Source organism: Nomascus leucogenys, chromosome 2 (assembly GCF_006542625.1).
Source record: "Nomascus leucogenys isolate Asia chromosome 2, Asia_NLE_v1, whole genome shotgun sequence".
Classification (NCBI taxonomy): domain Eukaryota; kingdom Metazoa; phylum Chordata; class Mammalia; order Primates; family Hylobatidae; genus Nomascus; species Nomascus leucogenys.
This window is the reverse complement of record NC_044382.1, coordinates 156,001,919-156,020,072: the sequence shown is the minus strand read 5'-3', so window position 1 is coordinate 156,020,072 and position 18,154 is coordinate 156,001,919. Positions and strand designations below refer to the sequence as shown.

General features: G+C 56.9%; 1 protein-coding gene across 2 annotated transcripts in view; it reads right to left on the bottom strand.

The window, feature by feature from the left end:
- Nucleotides 1-18,154, bottom strand: part of SPIRE2 (spire type actin nucleation factor 2) — a 43,092-nt gene that overhangs the window by 13,267 nt on the left and 11,671 nt on the right. For both annotated transcript variants that reach the window (XR_004032023.1, XM_030820974.1), the window contains exons 2-8: nt 13,911-13,954; nt 8,395-8,751; nt 5,353-5,433; nt 5,068-5,232; nt 3,228-3,314; nt 2,708-2,831; nt 428-597 (exon numbers count right to left, since the gene is read on the bottom strand). Coding sequence is in view for 1 of the 2 variants with exons in the window: in XM_030820974.1 (XP_030676834.1) it covers nt 428-597; nt 2,708-2,831; nt 3,228-3,314; nt 5,068-5,232; nt 5,353-5,433; nt 8,395-8,751; nt 13,911-13,954 (1,028 nt within the window). In the remaining variant the exon portion in view is untranslated. The remainder of the gene's footprint in view (nt 1-427; nt 598-2,707; nt 2,832-3,227; nt 3,315-5,067; nt 5,233-5,352; nt 5,434-8,394; nt 8,752-13,910; nt 13,955-18,154) is intronic.

Genomic DNA, 18,154 nt, shown 5'->3' with positions numbered 1-18,154 from the left:
GGCAGAGCCTTCTGGGATGGCCCCCAACAAGGCCATCGCCAGCCCTTCCTGTGAAGAGAGGAGCGTCCCATTCACAAGGCAGCCAGGCTGGGCAGGGAGCCTTGCTGGGTCCACCTTGTCACATCAACTAGCGGGGGGCTGTTTCTGGGGCCTGGGACAGCGAGGCACTTCCGCTGTCAGCCTTCCATCATCTGTGGGAGGAGGCAGCCCAGGCCCTCTCCCAGTCACCCTTCTGAGCGGCCAAGATGGCAGGGTCCCCGAGCCCCACAGGCCTCCTCCTACAGCAGGACGTCAGTTTCAAGGGAGGGCCCCTGGACAGGAGACACTGCAATCGCTGCTGCCCCCGGCTCAACTTAGCCCTTCACACTTCCTTGGCCCCCACCCTCCCATTCCTGGTCTATTTTCAGGAATCCCCATGGGTTCTCACCTCAGACGTGTTCATCTCTTCCATTTCGGCCAAGGTGGGTGCCTTGAGCAGCACGCGGGGCCGCGGGCGCTGGGCGCTGCCCCCAGCATCTGTGACCGACAGGTTGATGCAGGACGTGGACTTGGCATCTCCGGAGCAGGCGTTGAGGATGCAGGGCAGAGAGCCAAACCCTGGGGAGACGGGAGCCAAGGCAGGACGGGCCAGTGAACGGGGAGACAGTAGGCAGGAGCTGACAGCTTTGTGTGCACCAGCTGGCTTAATTCCCTGACTTTGCAGAAGGGGAAACTGAGGGCTAGCCAGCCATTTTAAAAAAATGAGGAACTAGGCTGGGCACGGTGGCTCACGCCTGTAATCCCAGCACTTTGGGAGGCCGAGGTGGGCAGACCACCTGAGGTTGAGAGTTTGAGACCAGCCTGACCAACATGGAGAAACCCCATCTCTACTAAAAATACAAAATTAGCTGGGCACGGTAGTGCATGCCTGTAATCCCAGCTACCCAGGAGGCTGAGGCAGGAGAACCGCTTGAACCCGGGAGGCAGAGGTTGCAGTGAGCTATAATGGTGCCACTGCATTCCAGCCTGGGCAACAGAGCAAAACTTCGTCTCAAAAAAAAAAAAAAAAAAAAAGGAAAAGAAAAGAAAAACATTTAAAAATTTTGCTTTTATTTTATTTTTCTTCTAAATGCTGAAATATGTCATACTATTGTAAACTACGTAGAGTGGCAAATACAGGCCAAGAGCAGGATAATAGGGTATAAGATCATGTTAGGCAGGCCGTGGGGGCTCACACCTATAATCCCAGCACTTCGGGAAGCTGAGGCAGAAGGATCACTTGAGCCCACAAGTTCAACACCAGCCTGGGCAACAGAGTGAGACCCTGTCTCTACAAAAAACACAAAAATTAGCCGGGCGTGGTGGTGCATGCCTGTCATCACAGCTACTCGAGAGGCTGAGGTGGGAGGATCGCTTGAGCTTGAGAGGTTGAGGCTGCAGTGAGCTATAATGGTGCCAGTGCACTCCAGCCGGGGTGACAGAGCGAGACCCTGTCTCAAAAAAAAAAAAAAAAAAAAGACATAGGAAATTCCAATGGCCTCGTAAAGTTTTTAATGAGAGGCATAAAAAGTGATTTTTTTTTCTTTTTTTTTTTTTTGAGACGGAGTCTCGCCCTGTCACCCAGGCTGGAGTGCAGTGGCGTAATCTCGGCTCACTGCAAGCTCCGCCTCCCGGGTTCACGCCATTCTCCTGCCTCAGCCTCTCCGAGTAGCTGGGAATGCAGGCGCCCGCCACCACACCCGGCTAATTTTTTGTATTTTTAGTAGAGACGGGATTTCACCGTGGTCTCGATCTCCTGACCTCGTGATGCGCCCGCCTCGGCCTCCCAAAGTGCTGGGATTACAAGCGTGAGCCACTGCGCCCGGCCTCAAAAAGTGATTTTTTTTTTTTTTCTTGAAACTAGGTCTCACTCTGTCACTCAGTCTAGAGTCTAGAGGGCAGTGGTGCAATCATGGCTAACTGCAACATCAACCTCTCATGCTCAAGCAATCCTCCCACCTCAGCCCCTGGAGCACCTGGGATTACAGCCATGTGCCACCACACCTGGCTAATTTTTCTTTGAAATTTTTGTCAGAGATGAGGTCTCACTATATTGCCCAGCCTGGTCTCGAACTCCTGGGCTCAAGTGATCCTCTCGCCTCAGCCTCCCAAACTGCTGGGATTAAAAGGCATGAGCTACTGAGCCCAGCCTCAAAATTTTTAATTTTTGGCCAGGTGCAGTGGTTCACACCTGTAATGCCAGCATTTTGGGAGGCTTTGGCGGGCAGATCACTTGAGCCCAGGAGTTTGTGTCCAGCCTGGCCAATATGGTGAAACCCCATCTCTATTAAAACTACAAAAAAAACAATTAGCTGGGCGTGGTGGCAGGTGCCTGTAGTCCCAGCTACCCAGGAGGCTGAGGCAGGAGAATTGCTTGAACCCGGGGGGGCGGAGGTTGTAGTGAGCCAAGGTCGCTCCACTGCACTCCAGCCTGGGTGGCAGAGCGAGACTCCATCTCAAACAAGTATATATATATATATATATATACATATTATCTTAATTTAAATTTTTTATCCCCAAGTAAGCTGAGTTTCAAAAGCCTGTGTGCCTCAAAAATTAAGATGTTCTGTGTCTTCCATGGGTTCAGGCGCCCTCAGGGAGACGCCACCTTCCAACATGCAACCTGACCAGGGGGATGGGGGACCCCAGCCGGGGGCACAGGGCTCTCTTCCGCCATCCCCTCGCTCACCGCGGGCAGCCCAGCCCTCGCCCCGCACCGGGCGCAGCCTCCGCTCCTGCTTGATCTCCTCCAGGATCTTCTCATGCAGGGACCTTTGCTTCGGTGGCAACGGGCGCAGCCGCCTCTCAGAGACCTGCGGTGGGGAAGCGGGACCTGCGGCGGGGAAGCGGGACCTGCGGCGGGGAAGCGGGACCTGCGGCGGGGAAGCGGGACCTGCGGCGGGGAAGTGGCCATGATACGGGCCCACTCTGGAGTCGGAAGAGCCGGCCAGGCCCACCTGGAGGGAGTGCTGCTCCCAGGGGGCTCTGGGCTCCACATGCACCTGGGGTGGGGTGGGCATCGCTCACATGGCCCCTTCCCAGAAAAAGGGCCCAGGGCCACAGAGCCCCCGGCTGGCACACAGGCAAGAGGAAGCCAGCCCGCCTCACCCGTGATGCAGACGCAGTGGGACACCTCCCAGGCTGGCCACAGGACAGCACCAGGCCCCGGGCGGCCCCTGAGGAGGAGGAGGAGGAGGCCGGGGCGGCACCTGCTTCAGTGGAGGCCGTGAGCGGATAAAGTCCAGGATGAGCTCGTGAGCGTCCTTCTTCACCCGGGGCGGGATGTCCCCATCCACCTGCGGGGAGGACGGCTGATCTGAGGCCCCGCAGGGACCATCCGCTAGTGCAGGGCGACTGGGAGAGGCTCGCTCAGCCCAAGGACAGCCTGATCTTCACACCTACCCGCCCTCCCACTCTCTGCTCGCAGGGACCCAGCTGCTTCCCTAGTAAATGCAAAGCAGATTCACAGGCCATGTTCTCGGCGGCCACAGCATCCATGGTCTGACGCGTCCCGACCCGGGTGCCCCAGCTTCCAGCACCTGGGACTCATCTGGAGGTGGGGTGGGGTGGCACACGCCTCACAGGGGCATCATAAGAACCATGCTGGCGCGTCCTAAGGGCTCCATTTTTGTTAAAGCAAAAATATCCTACAGCCAGGCCAGGCAGGTGGCTCACACCTGTAATCCCAGCACTTTGGGAGGCCGAGGTGGGCAGATCACAAGGTCAGGAGATCGAGACCATCCTGGCCAACACAGTGAAACCATGTCTCTACTAAAAATACAAAAAATTAGCCAGGCGTGGTGGTGGGCGCCTGTAGTCCCAGCTACTTGGGAAGCTAAGGCAGGAGAATCGCTTGAACCCAGGAGGTGGAGGCTGCAGTGAGCCAAGATCACGCCATTGCCCTCCAGCCTGGGCGACAGAGCAAGACTCCATCTCGAAAAAGAAAAAAGGAAAAAAAAATCCTACAGCCTTGGCTCTTGTGGCCTCCAGGGGCCATTCCTGGTCTTCCAGAACCTTCTGCACTTCCTTTCCCTGCCTGGTCACGGTCCCTGAAGTGATATCGAGCTGTGGGAATTGGGACCACATCTCCCTAATCCATATTCTATGACCCAGTACCCAGCACAGAGAGCAGGGACCCTGGGCCACTCTCCGGGGTGGGCTGCCCAACAGCCAAGCTGCCCCTCTGCGTCCACCCCGCCCACCATGACCCCTGCATCGAGGCTGCATCTCTGCGTCCGCCCCGCCCACCATGACCCCTGCATCGAGGCTGCATCTCTGCGTCTGCCCCGCCCACCATGACCTCTGCATTGAAGCTGCATCTCTGCGTCCGCCCCGCCCACCATGACCTCTGCATCCAGCCTGCGTCTCTGCGTCCACCCCGCCCACCATGACCTCTGCATCGAGGCTGCATCTCTGCGTCCGCCCCGCCCACCATGACCTCTGCATCCAGCCTGCGTCTCTGCGTCCACCCCGCCCACCATGACCTCTGCATCGAGGCTGCATCTCTGCGTCCGCCCCGCCCACCATGACCTCTGCATCCAGCCTGCATCTCTGCGTCTGCCCCGCCCACCATGACCTCTGCATTGAAGCTGCATCTCTGCGTCCACCCCGCCCACCATGACCTCTGCATCCAGCCTGCGTCTCTGCGTCCACCCCGCCCACCATGACCTCTGCATCGAGGCTGTATCTCTGCGTCCGCCCCGCCCACCATGACCTCTGCATCCAGCCTGCGTCTCTGCGTCCACCCCGCCCACCATGACCTCTGCATCGAGGCTGCATCTCTGCGTCCACCCCCGCCCACCATGACCTCTGCATCGAGGCTGCGTCTCTGCGTCCGCCCCGCCCACCATGACCTCTGCATCCAGCCTGCGTCTCTGCGTCCGCCCCGCCCACCATGACCTCTGCATCCAGCCTGCGTCTCTGCATCCGCGCCGCTCACCATGACCTCTGCATCCAGCCTGCGTCTCTGCATCCGCGCCGCTCACCATGACCTCTGCGCCCACCATGACCTCTGCATCCAGCCTGCGTCTCTGCATCCGCGCCGCTCACCATGACCTTGCGCAGCTTGTAGTTCCGGGCCCGGATGTCCTGCATCAGCATCTCGAAGGGCGTGAGCTGGAACTCGGTGGGGAGGGGGTTGAACTCCTGCTCCTGCACTTTCTTCAGCTTCACTCCATGGCGGAGCTCCCGCATGAGCTGAACCCACAGTCGGGCCTGGGCCCCGGGGGAAGAGAACAGCTCTCAGCCCCAGGTGAAGCTCCACGGCCCCCCAGGCAGAGACCCTCCGCAGGCTGGGCTGCGTCACTGGCCCGGTCAGGTGGGAGCGAGTCTTACCCAGTCTGTGTGACCCAGGCTGTCCAGCTCTGCCCGGGGCGTCTCCACCTGCGGCTCGTCCTCCCGAAGCTTCTGCAGCATCTGTGACCACACATGCTCATTAGTCCAGGGGAGGTACGAGAATGGCAGATGCAAGACCGGCCCCGTCCGTCAGGGACACGACCACGTCACGGGGGCTCCACTCAACCAGCCGGAAAAGAGATGAGTGGGCATTTTGGCCCAGGCTTTAGGACTCGAAAAGATACCTGGGGAAACCAAGCCATCGCCACAGGTGGCGGACACAGGTGTGGAGGCTCCACTCTCAGTTCACACAGCACTTCCCCAGGTGGGCCATGCACCCTACCACCCCCCTGAGCCCCTGCAGCTGCTCGAGGTCCCAGCCGGGCCTTTACGCTGAGCTGCTTCTCTGAGTAGCGTCTGGGGCTCGGCGCAGCATGGCACAGGCCAGTCTTTGTGTGTGGCTTGAGTGAATGGATACATGGTGGACAGGTGGATGGGAGGGTGGATGAGCAGCTGCCCAGCAAGTCCAGGGAAACAGACATGGGTATGTACTTTGTGAACTGGGGAAGGTGCCAACACTGTGGTGAGGGCCTGTTTGGGAAGCGCTCTGTGCTGAGAACTTGGGAAGAAGGTGCGGCACCTGCTGCCTCCGTCACGCACGATCTCAGTGGCATGGAGCCTCTGCTCTCAAGAAGTTCCAACCCTAGAGAAGCACCTGCCCTTTGGCGCAGCCCCCACAACCAAGGCAGAACCGGTCACCCTGGCTTCGGCCCCAGGTACCCGTCACACTGCTTTGGGACACTCCTGGGCACCGTGAGGTGTGTGTCTGCCCACAGGCCTCAGGGCACAGGGCAAAGGGCACAGAGGGTGGCACTCCTGTCCTTCCGGGAGCACCTGTACCTATTCCTGAACAGGCCGCCCCTGGCCAAAATGCCAACAGACACAGATGCCCCATGGAGAGACCCTTCTCTCAGTCGGTCCCACCACCAATTCCCCAAACTTCACCTTGGTAGACACAGCCACCCCATGGAGAGTCCCTTCTCTCACTCATTCCCACTACCAATTCCCCAAACTTCGCCTCGGTCAACTGCCTGCATACAGAACCGTTTCCTCCTAAAGAAAGAGCTTCCTGGCTGGGCATAGTGGCTCATAGCTGTAACCCCAGCACTCTGGGAGGCCGAAGTGGGAGGATCACTTGAGCCCAAAAGTTTGAGACCAGCCTGGGCAACACAGTAACACTCTGTCTCTAAGAAAAGAATAAAAGAGGTTTCATTGGGTAAGAAACTGATCTCAGCAGCAGAAAACAGCCTGATCAGAGACACAACAGCATGAGGACCATCTGCTAATTGTGGGGAACGTTAGAAGCATGACCCAGGGGGCCAAGGGGGAGCTGAGAGGGAGGATGGAGGATGGGCCATGGGATCCGGGGGGTGGGGGGAGGGCAGGAGATTGGCCATGGGATCCGGAGGGTGAGAGGGAGGATGGAAGACGGGCCATGGGATCCGGGAGCTGAGAGGGAGGATGGAAGATGGATCATGGGATCCAGGGGGTGGGGGAGGATGGAAGATGGGCCATGGGATCTGGGGGGTGGGGGGAGAGCCGTCCAACCTCGGCACATGCTTGGGCTGCAGATGAGGCCAAGCAGCTCAGGCTGCCCCCCCGGGTGTCTAAACCACCTGCTAAGGCTTAGAGGGTCAGGGAAGCTGGCCAGGAACCTTTCTCGGTTAGAGGACAGGAGAAACACAGCACCATAAAGGGTCAGGGAGGAATGACGAACCAGCACCAGTTAACTTCGAAAACACCTTCTGCCACTGAGGCACGAGAGAATCCCCTGCCTCTCCAAGGCCTGGCATTCGTTCTCCTCCATGAGATGCTGATGGGATAAAAGGCACAGCCCACGTGTGCAGAGACCCCACGACACAGAAAAATATCAGCTCCCTTGGGGCAGCAGCCGTGCCCGGGGAGAGGCTGAGAGAGTCAGAGAGGGATGGTTGCTCCTAACTCTGAGTCCATGGAGAGGTAGGAGGCCCAGGGGAGAGCTCTGGCTTGGGAGCCACGCCAGAGCCTAGCACGGCCCGACTCTTGCTTTGTGGCTTCGGGAAAGGGTCCCAGCCTTAGGGCCTGCACTTACTTGCTCATCTGTCAAATGGCTCCTCCGCCTGTAAGGGGCAGGAGAATGAGGCTGGGTTGTCACAGGCCCAGCAAGTGGGTTTCCTCACTGAACGGCCCGTCCCCACCCAAAGCTCCAAGCAAGTCGCAGAGCCTTTCTGTGGTTCCTGAGTATAGAGGGGGCCATCTTTGGCATCGTATTTCAGAAGGAACCAGGGCCTGGAGAGGCTGGTGGGAAGGCAGGAGGAAGGGCGCTCTCTTGCAGATGTACAAGTGGAGGAAGAGAGAATGACGGGTGCCAGGAGAAGATAACAACTTAGAGGCAACAGGAGAGAGCAGTTGGGGAAGAGGCTGAGCCCATCACTTAACTCTCTGATAAGAAGTAAGTGTGAGGCCAGGCATGGTGGCTCATGCCTATAATCCCAGCACTTTGGGAGGCCGACGTAGACGGATCACCTGAGGTCAGGAGTTCAAGACCAGCTTGGCCAACATGGTGAAACCCCATCTCTACTACCAGGCATGGTGGTGGGCGCCTGTAATCCCAGCTACTTGGGAGGCTGCGGCAGAATTGCTTGAACCTGGGAGGGGGAGGTTGCAGTGAGCCGAGATCGAGCCACTGCCCCTCCAGCCTGGGTGAAAGAGTGAGACACTGTCTCAAAAAAAAAAAAAAAGAACAAGAAAGCGTGAGGGTTAAGTGGGAATACATAACGCCAGCGGCAGTCGCAGCGACAACCTGACTTTCTGTCCACAAAGAGACTGTCCTTGCCAGTCCCCTTCCACAGGGAGGCACCTCCTGACCTCCCGGACCCTCCACCGTCGCCCCCACCCACCGCTCTCCTCCCTGGCCTCCCAGACCCTCCACCGTCGCCCCCACCCACCGCTCACCTCCCTGGCCTCCCGGACCCTCCACGGTCGCCCCCACGCACTGCTCACCTCCTTGGCCTCCCGGACCCTGGCCAGGAAGGCCCGCAGCTCCAGCGTCTCCACGAAGAGGGCGCGGCACACGGCCTGGTAATGCGCCTGTGCGCCCCGGGGGTCGGTCAGCCGCGCCGCGCACAGCCGCATGGCCTGGGCGAAGGTGCGCACGCTGCGGGGAACGCCCTCGGCCTCCTCCTCCTCCTCGGGACACCCGTAGCCCTCATCGGCAGCACCGCAGCCGCTGTCCTCGCTGTCGTTGTTGGCCATGAGGTCGATGAGCCGCTCCAGCTGCGGGCTGAGTTCGCGCTCCTCGCTCTCGTCCAGCCCCCAGTCCAGGGCGCGGTAGATGGCGAAGCCGAGGGACTGCACGGTCTGCGGGACAGGGGCGCAGTAACCGGGCGGTACTGCAGGGGGGTGGTGGGGGAGGCGGGGAGGGGAGAAGGTGGCTGGTGGGTGCAGAGGGCCCAGCACCCGGCCAGGGAGACAGCAGCTGTCGGTCCAGAGAAGACCAAGGCACGAGCAAGACATGGACCGGATGAAAAGGACGTTCCCGGCCGGGCGCAGTGGCTCACGCCTGTGATCCCAGCACTGTGGGAGTCCGAGGCGGGCGGATCACGAGGTCAGGAGCTCAAGACCAGCCTGACCAACATGTTGAAACGCTGTCTCCACTAAAAATACAAAAATTAGCCGGGCATGGTGGTGCATGCCTGAAATCCCAGCTACTTGGGAGGCCGAGGCAGGAGAATCGCTTGAACCTGGGAGGTGGAGGTTGCAGTGAACCGAGATCGGGCCTCTGCACTCCAGCCTGGGCGACAGAGCAAGACTCTGTCTCAAAAAAAACAAAAAGTTTTTTTAAAAGCACGTTAAAAATCAGTGAAGTTTCACAGTAGCGACCTCTTAACTCAGCATTTCTCGATTTTACTTGACAGGGAACCTGATTTTCATAATCTACCACAAAGGGCACCAGCAGTTCTGTGGAGTGATCTGGGGGGTGCCGACATGCCCACCCTAGTCACCATCATCTGGACCAACTTCCAGGCCACAGGCCCAGGTGGCCCCCAGGGGGTCAGGTCTGCTGGGACAGGGAGGCAGAGGCAGCACAGCCAGACACAGGAGGTCGATGACTATTACAAGGACACTCTCAGTTGCACAGCGCTGTGTTCCATGTCTTAAAGCGTTCTCATAGTTTCCCTTTACGACAAGGAAAGAAAGATCCACACACACAAATATGACGACAGCACTCCTTACGTCAGATGCTGTGCCGGGCCCTGCACATCATGTACCGACCTCACCTCAAGCCACACTGACGTGGGGACAGGGACGGAGGCATAGAGAGGTCGTTCCCATTGACCACAGTCTCGACTGGCCAACCTGGATCAGGACGGGCAGCTGCTCATGGCCCCTCTCAGCTCTGTGCCACGCTGCCAGGGTGGGGGGCCATGGTGTGGCAATGGAGCCACGCCTCCCCCAGGCACTGTCCACTTCCTGGGGCCGCTTTGCCTCAGTGGCCCTGCAGGGGGGCCCTTTGGCCTCTCATTTCCTGTGTTCGCTCCCCCCACCCACCGCTGGGAGCCCAGGAAACCTGAGCCTGAGGTGGGCAGAACAAGAACAGGTGAGTCAGGCCAGGGACAAGGCCCAAGAACACAGTTCGTCTGTCCTGCAGAAAGGCTGCAGAAAGTCCTGGAACCTGCCTCGTCTGTCCTGCAGAAGCACTGCAGAAGCACTGCAGAAGACCCTGGAACCTGCCTGGTCTGTCCTGCAGAAACGCTGCAGAAGGCCCTGGAACCTGCCTCGTCTGTCCTGCAGAAGCTGCAGAAGGCTGAACCTGCCTCGTCTGTCCTGCAGAAACGCTGCAGAAGGTCCTGGAACCTGCCTCGTCTGTCCTGCAGAAACGCTGCAGAAGGTCCTGGAACCTGCCTCGTCTGTCCTGCAGAAACGCTGCAGAAGGTCCTGGAACCTGCCTCGTCTGTCCTGCAGAAACGCTGCAGAAGGCCCTGGAACCTGCCTCGTCTGTCCTGCAGAAACGCTGCAGAAGGCCCTGGAACCTGCCTCGTCTGTCCTGCAGAAACGCTGCAGAAGGCCCTGGAACCTGCCTCGTCTGTCCTGCAGAAACGCTGCAGAAGGTCCTGGAACCTGCCTCGTCTGTCCTGCAGAAACGCTGCAGAAGGCCTGGAACCTGCCTCGTCTTCCTGCAGAAACGCTGCAGAAGGCCCTGGAACCTGCCTCGTCTATCCTGCAGAAATGCTGCAGAAGGCCCTGGAACCTGCCTCGTCTGTCCTGCAGAAACGCTGCAGAAGGTCCTGGAACCTGCCTCATCTGTCCTGCAGAAACGCTGCAGAAGGTCCTGGAACCTGCCTCGTCTGTCCTGCAGAAATGCTGCAGAAGGCCCTGGAACCTGCCTCGTCTGTCCTGCAGAAATGCTGCAGAAGGCCCTGGAACCTGCCTCGTCTATCCTGCAGAAATGCTGCAGAAGGCCCTGGAACCTGCCTCATCTGTCCTGCAGAAACACTGCAGAAGGCCCTGGAACCTGCCTCGTCTGTCCTGCAGAAACGCTGCAGAAGGTCCTGGAACCTGCCTGGTCTGTCCTGCAGAAACGCTGCAGAAGGCCCTGAAACCTGCCTCGTCTGTCCTGCACAAACACTGCAGAAGGTCCTGGAACCTGCCTCGTCTGTCCTGCAGAAACGCTGCAGAAGGCCCTGGAACCTACAGGGGCACTGGTGGGAAGCGTGTCACTGGAGTGGAGCCCCAGCCCACCCTGGGAGCTCACTGTTGTCTCATCTCTGCTGTAGACGGGCAAGACACCTCCTAGAATCAGAGTCAGAGGGCGCCGCGGCAGCCAAGGCCTAACAGCCACACCTGACCAGTGACAGCAGGGCCCTGGCCAGGGCTCAGGGGGTCTCCTGGGGCAAGGGATCTCCAGAGAGGAATCTGAGGGCCCCTCCTGGGCACAGTGACGGAGGGCGGAGTGTGAGGAAGCCGACTGGAAGAGCTGCCGTTCACACAAATTCCCAGAGGGAAGGGCAAGGAAGGACAGCATGGCAGGAAGTGCGTTTCCCACCTGCGCCGGGTGGGGCTGGCCTCAGCTCCTGCTGTCCCTGGTCGTGTGGCTCCGATTCTGCCTCGTGGCACAGGACAGACAGGGAGGAAGCAGCAAAGCCCCCAACCCCCACACTGTCCAGAGCAGCACCCAGCCCCTCTGCACCACTCCCTGCTTTTCCCGATCACATCGGTGAAAGGGTTAACTCCAACCCGAGCCTCTTATCTGAAGGCTGTATCCATAAAAGCTCTTCTGTGCCCAGGACAGTGGCAGCTTTCTCTGAAAAGCAAAAAACTTGCTTTCCCATAAGGAAAATTCTGGGCAGGCAGCCAGTCTCAGGGCCTCCCACCTCCACCCGCCCACAGCAGGTGCAGGCCTGGGGCAGCATGTGGGCAGTACTGCCAGCCCAGGACACCTGCCCAGTAACTGAGGGGCTGTGCAGTCATTTCATGGAATCCAAGAGTGAGACGTTAAGGAGATCCTCTGCCCTCTTTCCTGGGGACAGGGCGATCAGGTTAATGTATGCGCCTCCGAGACAAACAGTCCAGGCTGCGTCCCCGCATACCAGGCTCTCCGTAAAACGTTTAAGATGTGCCACGGCAGGCCCCCTTTGGAAAGTCTTCCAGGCGGTAGGCAGCAGCTGCTCTGTTTGCAGACTCGGGACAGCAGGGCCAGCCGGCCTCCCAGCCCTGGAGTCCCGGGCTTCAGAAAGGTAAACTGTCCCGCGTATTACACAACAGTGAGACACATGACAAGCAGCCGGACACAGCCACACAGACGGGCCCCGACTCACGTCCCAGGACACTACGTACAGCACAGTGGCATCTCCACAGAGCTGCCAGGCAACCTGAGCGTATGCTGTCTAAATGTCTGCACCCCGAGGTTCTCCACGGTGGCAGGTGTCTTACCACTGAATTGTTACGCGTTGCTTGTGGTGACAGAGACTTCGGTTTTATTATTGTTTTTAAATTATCAACAACAAAACACATAGCCTCTTCTGGTCTGTGTCACACCCACCCTGAGTATACCACTATGTTTAATAAGATATAAATAGGTCTGTGATAAATCTATGTTTTGTTTTTTTTTTTTTTTTTTTGAGACAGAGTCTCACTGTCACCCAGGCTGGAGTGCAATGGTGCGATCTCGGCTCACTGCAGGCTCCGCCCCCCGGGGTTCACGCCATTCTCCTGCCTCAGCCTCCTGAGTCGCGGGACTACAGGCGCTTGCCACCTCGCCCGGCTAATTTTTTTTTTGTATTTTTAGTAGAGACGGGGTTTCACTGTGTTAGCCAGGATGGTCTCGATCTCCTGACCTCGTGATCCGCCCGCCTCGGCCTCCCAAAGGGCTGGGATTACAGGCGTGAGCCACCGCGCCCGGCCATCTATGTTGTTTTCTTCTTGTTTTTTTTTTTAAACAATTAATCTCACTTGGGCATGAAAAACTGTTTTACAAAACACAGAAGATACTCGGGAGGCTGAGGCAGGAGAATTGCTTGAACCCAGGAGGCGGCGGTTGCGGTGAGCAGAGATCACGTCACTGGACTCCCCCCAGGGCAACAAGAGGGTAGATCTAAAAAAAAAAAAAAAAAAGGCCGGGCGTGGTGGCTCACGCCTGTAATCCCAGCACCTTGGTCGGCTGAGGTGAGTGAATCATGAGGTCAGGAGTTTGAGACCATCCTGGCCAACATGGTGAAACCCCATTTCTACTAAAAATACAAAAATTAGCCGGGCATGGTGGCGGGCGCCTGTAGTCCCAGCTACTTGAGAGGCTCAGGCAGGAGAATTGCTTGAACCTGGGGGGCGGAGGTTGCAGTGAGCCAATATCACACCACTGCACTCCAGCCTGGTGACAGAGAGAGATCGTGCCACTGCACTCCAGCCTGGGCGACACAGCGAGACTCCGTCTCAAAAAAATAAAATAAAATAAAATGAACAAAAGCAAACAAACAAAGAAAACTAAAATGGCAGTAGAAAGTGAAAACGTGAAGTTCCAGACATGACTTCAGGGCAGGTGAGTGGGAGAGGAAGGCCCTGCCCTGTGGTGAGGTTCGAGTTTTGGTCGGGTGGGGTTTCTGGGCACTGGTCACCAGGCTGATTTTTCCTGTTTGCACCTGAAGTCCTCTCCCTGACCCCGGCTCTGTGTCTGGGAGGCCGGCCCTGTAGACATCACCTGTGCTCCTCATCTGTCCAGCTGTGGAAGGAGGTAATGCCACTGCCTCCACTTCTCCAGGCCGGAAGCACCATGGGGACCCTCCCCACCCCGGTGGTCCAGGCCAGACGCACCACGGGGACCCTCCCCACCCCGTGGTCTCCTCCACATCTACTCTCCGTGAACGGCGTTTCATCGAGTCCCTGCAGTTAAGCCTGCTGGGTATTTTATCTACCCTGCCTGCCCGAAACAACTGTGTAACTATATATGCTTTATAATTTACATTTTAAGATGGAGGTACGTTTTAATACACATCAAGTAATATTTGGAATTTTTTAAAAAGTACCTGGGCTTCTGAGCTGGCTAGTGGCACGACCATGGTTGCGGGTTCTGTAAGAGAAGAGAGAGTTAAGGTATTTGTCAGCATCCCCAGGACCCCGATGAACACTGCGGTCCACCCACCTCCCCCTCAAGGTCACACACCACAGCCCCAGTCTCCGCCGGAACACCAGAAAGCTCACAGCAGGCCCAGCCACTCGGTCATTTGGACGCACACCCATGAGGCCCAGCTCCAGCTGGCTCTAAGCAGGACACCCAGGTACCCGGGCCGGGAGAGCAAGGCAACCCCTGCTTGCAGAAGGATGATGGTCAGCTGGTGGACAGACCCCCAGTGCCCCACGCAGCAGCCCCTCCATGGTGACCACTTAGAGGCGAGTCAGGGCTGGACAGCAGCCAACAGGTCCCACCATCTGTTTCGGGCACTGCAGGGGGCTAGCCCTAGGGAAACATGGCTGTGAGTAAGAGTGAAGGAGGAGGAGGAGGAGGAGGTGGCCAGATGTGGTGGCTCACACCTATAATCCCAGCACTTTGAGATGCCGAGCTGGGAGAACTGCTAGCAGCCAGGAGTTCAAAACCAGCCTGGACAACATAGTAAGACCCTGTGGCTACAAAAAATTTTAAAATTACTTTGGGAGGGCCGGGCGCGGTGGCTTATGCCTGTAATCCCAGCACTTCGGGAGGCCGAGGCGGGCGGATTACAAGGTCAGGAGATCAGGGCCATCCTGGCTAACATGGTGAAACCCCGTCTCTACTAAAAATACAAAAAATTAGCCGGGCGTGGTGGCGGGCACCTGTAATCCCAGCTACTTGGGAGGCTGAGGCAGGAGGATGGCGTGAACCCAGGAGGCAGATCTTGCAGTCAGCCGAGATTTCACCACTGCACTCCAGCCTGGGCAACAGAGCGAGACTCTGCCTCAAAAAAAAAAAAAATTACTTTGGGAGGCCGAGGTGGGTGGACCACTTGAGGCTAGCAGTTCAAGACCAGCCTGACCAATATGATGAAACCCCATCTCTACTAAAAGTACAAAATACAAAAATAAGCCAGGCACGGTGGAGACCTGTAATCCCAGCTACTCAGGAGGCTGAGGTGTGAGAATTGCTTGAACCCGGGAGGCGGAGGCAGCAGGTGGAGGCTGACCCAAGATCATGCCACTGCACTTCAGCTTGGGCAACAGAGCATGACTGCATCTCAAAAAATATATAAAAATAAAAATAAAAAAATTAGCCAGGCGTGGTAGCAGGTGCCTGTAGTCCCGCTACTTGGGAGGACCTCTTGAGCCCAGGAGGTTGAGGTTGCTGTGAGCCAAGATTGCACCAGTGCACTTCAGCCTGGGCGACACAGCAAGACCCTGTCTCAAAAAAAAAGAAGGCCAGGCACGGCAGCTCATGCCTGTAATCTTAGCACTTTGAGGGGCCACGGCAAGTGGATCACTTAAGATTAGGAGTGTGAGACCAGCCTGGGCCACATAGCGAAATCTCATCTCTCCAAAAAGTACATAAAAATAGCTGGGCATGGTAGTGCATGTCTGTAGTCCTAGCTACTCGGGAGACTGAGGTGGGAGGATCACTTGAGCCTGAGGGGTGGAGGTTGCAGTGAACCAAGATTGCACCACTGCGTGCCAGCCTTGGCAACAGAATTAGACCTGTCTCAAAAAAAAAAAAAAAAAAAAAGCTGGGCACAGTGACTCATGCGTGTAATCCCAGCACTTTGGGAGGCCAAGGTGGGCGGATCACAAGGTCCTGAGATTGAGACCATCCTGGCCAACATGGTGAAACCCCATCTCTACTAAAAATACAAAAATTATCTGGGCGTGGTGGCAGGTGCCTGTAATCCCAGCTACTCCGGAGGCTGAGGCAGGAGAATTGCTTGAACCCGGCAGGCGGAGGTTGCAGTGAGCCGAGATCGCACCACTGCACTCCAGCCTGGGCGACAGAGCAAGACTCCGTCTCCAAAAAAAAAAAAAAATGTGGCATCAAGGCAGCAGCTCCATCCATCAAGGCACATCTTCAGGAAAGACCCCATGGTCTGAAGTGAGACACACCACCTGCCTAGGACTGAGGTTATGCACCCCGAAATCACAGCAGTCAGATGAGAAACACCGGGTCAGAGGGAGAGACAGACTTTGCAGAGCAGGTCTGACCGAGACCCCCCGATTTGGAGATGTTCCCCCAAGACTGTTTATGCCTGTCTGAGAGAACCACAGTCCGAGTGGAAATGCAGGTGGAAGCTGGAATCACGCATTTCGTTTATTAACCCTGGCCCTGAGGGAGGCCAGGGAGCAAACCTGCCTTTTGCAAGTGCCGACTTACAACTCTGGAGCTGGTTGCTCCCCTTCCCATTTCGCAGATGAGGAAACAGAGACCCGGAGGACGAATATGTTTCCTCCAAGGTATCAAGGCTGATAAGTGCCAGGAGTGGGGCCCCAGGGTCTGTGCTCCCCAACCCTCTTCCCCACGGGGTTCCCAAGATGCTGCACTGGGTGAGATGCAAAAAATCCACCCGATTCTACAGCCTTCCTTGAACTGGACATGCAGGTGGAACCGTGCTAGAACAAGAGCTCCAGCTGCCTGAAATTCTTTCTGGAACGAGGTAAGATGTATATATGCATCTATATCTAAGCCATGAAATCGTCTGCTCAGTGGACCTGCTACCTCCGCAAATATTTTCAAAATGCCATCAAGAACCAGGTAGATTGCCAAAGATAAAGGGAGTATGATCCATTAACATAATGGAAAGCAATCCACCCCTGCATCAATGGAGTTAATAAAACAGTGAGTGGCCCACGGTGGGGGTCCCCAGGGCCTGGGCCGTCCTGGCCCGCACTGGGCGTTCAGCACGTTCGCAGCTGTGATCGTTCGCAGCTGTGATTGGGCTGAGGCCATGGGAAGGTGGAAGACATGAGACCCAAACAAAGGTGCTCCCTGGAGAAGACCAGGGCCCTGTGGGGAAGGGCTGACTGGCGGCTGGCTGGCCCTTCAGTACCTTCACAGACCAAGCCCACGTCAGGCGAGGTCCTCAGTGTATGGGAAGCTTCTGGCTGGAATAATTTTAACGTTTGTGCCTCTGGCTCAAATACTCCACAGGTTAACAAAAAAGTATCAAAATTAAATGTTCATGGCGGGCGCGGTGGCTCACGCCTGTAATCCCAGCACTTTGGGAGGCCAAGGCGGGTAGATCACCTGAGGTCAGGAGTTCGAGACCAGTCTGGCCAACATGGCAAAACCTCGTTTCTACTAAAAATATAAAAATTAGCCGGGCGTGGTGGCACATGCCTGTAATCCCAGCTACTCGGGAGGCTGAGAGAGGACAATCGCTTGAACCCAGGAGGTGGAGGTTGCAGTGAGCCAAGATGGTGCCACCGCACTCCAGCCTGGGCAACAGAGTGAGACTCCGTCACAAAAAAAAAAAAAAAAATTACGTGTTCATGAATCACGTATTTAAGCTGCGAAGATTTGGGGTGTCTCTGGGTTCTGAGATGAGAGATTATCTGGGGGACACTTGGAGGCTGACAGAGACCTTGTAGTCAGAGCCCGAGCCTAGGATGTTATAAAACTAGATGTTAAAAAATTATTTACTGTGGGGCGCGGTGGCTCATGCCTGTAATCCCAGCACTTTGGGAGGCCGAGGTGGGCGGATCACCTGAGGTCGGGAGTTGGAGACCAGTCTGACCAACATGGAGAAACCCCATCTCTACTAAAAACACAAAATTAGCCGGGCATGGTGTCGCATGCCTGTATGCCCAGTGACTCAGGAGGCTGAGGAAGGAGAATCGCTTCAACCTGGTAGGTGGAGGTTGCAGTGAGCCAAGATCACGCCACTGCACACCAGCCTGGGTAACAAGAGCAAAACTCCATCTCAAAAAAAAAAATTATTTACTGTGGCCTCTATCTGCACGGACATCCCACAAAGGTTAGTGCCATGATTCCCTTGTTAGAGATGAGGAAATCGAGGCTCAGGCAGGTTGAGAAACTCACCCAAGACCATACCCCTAATAAATGGGGCAACTGGGTCACCGAGCATGGCCAGACCACAGCAAGCAACCCAGCCGAACACCCAGGTATAAGTGCACACAGAGCTGCCACAACCACGTCACCAACGTGGCCACAGAGCTGCCACAACCACGTCACCAACGTGGCCACATAGGGTGATGCAAACCACCTTTTGCTTATCTAAAAAATTCTCTCCAGGGTGGAGGAGATGGGGGCAGGGAGGACCCGAGAGTTCTCATCAAGTCTATTAGTGCGACGCCG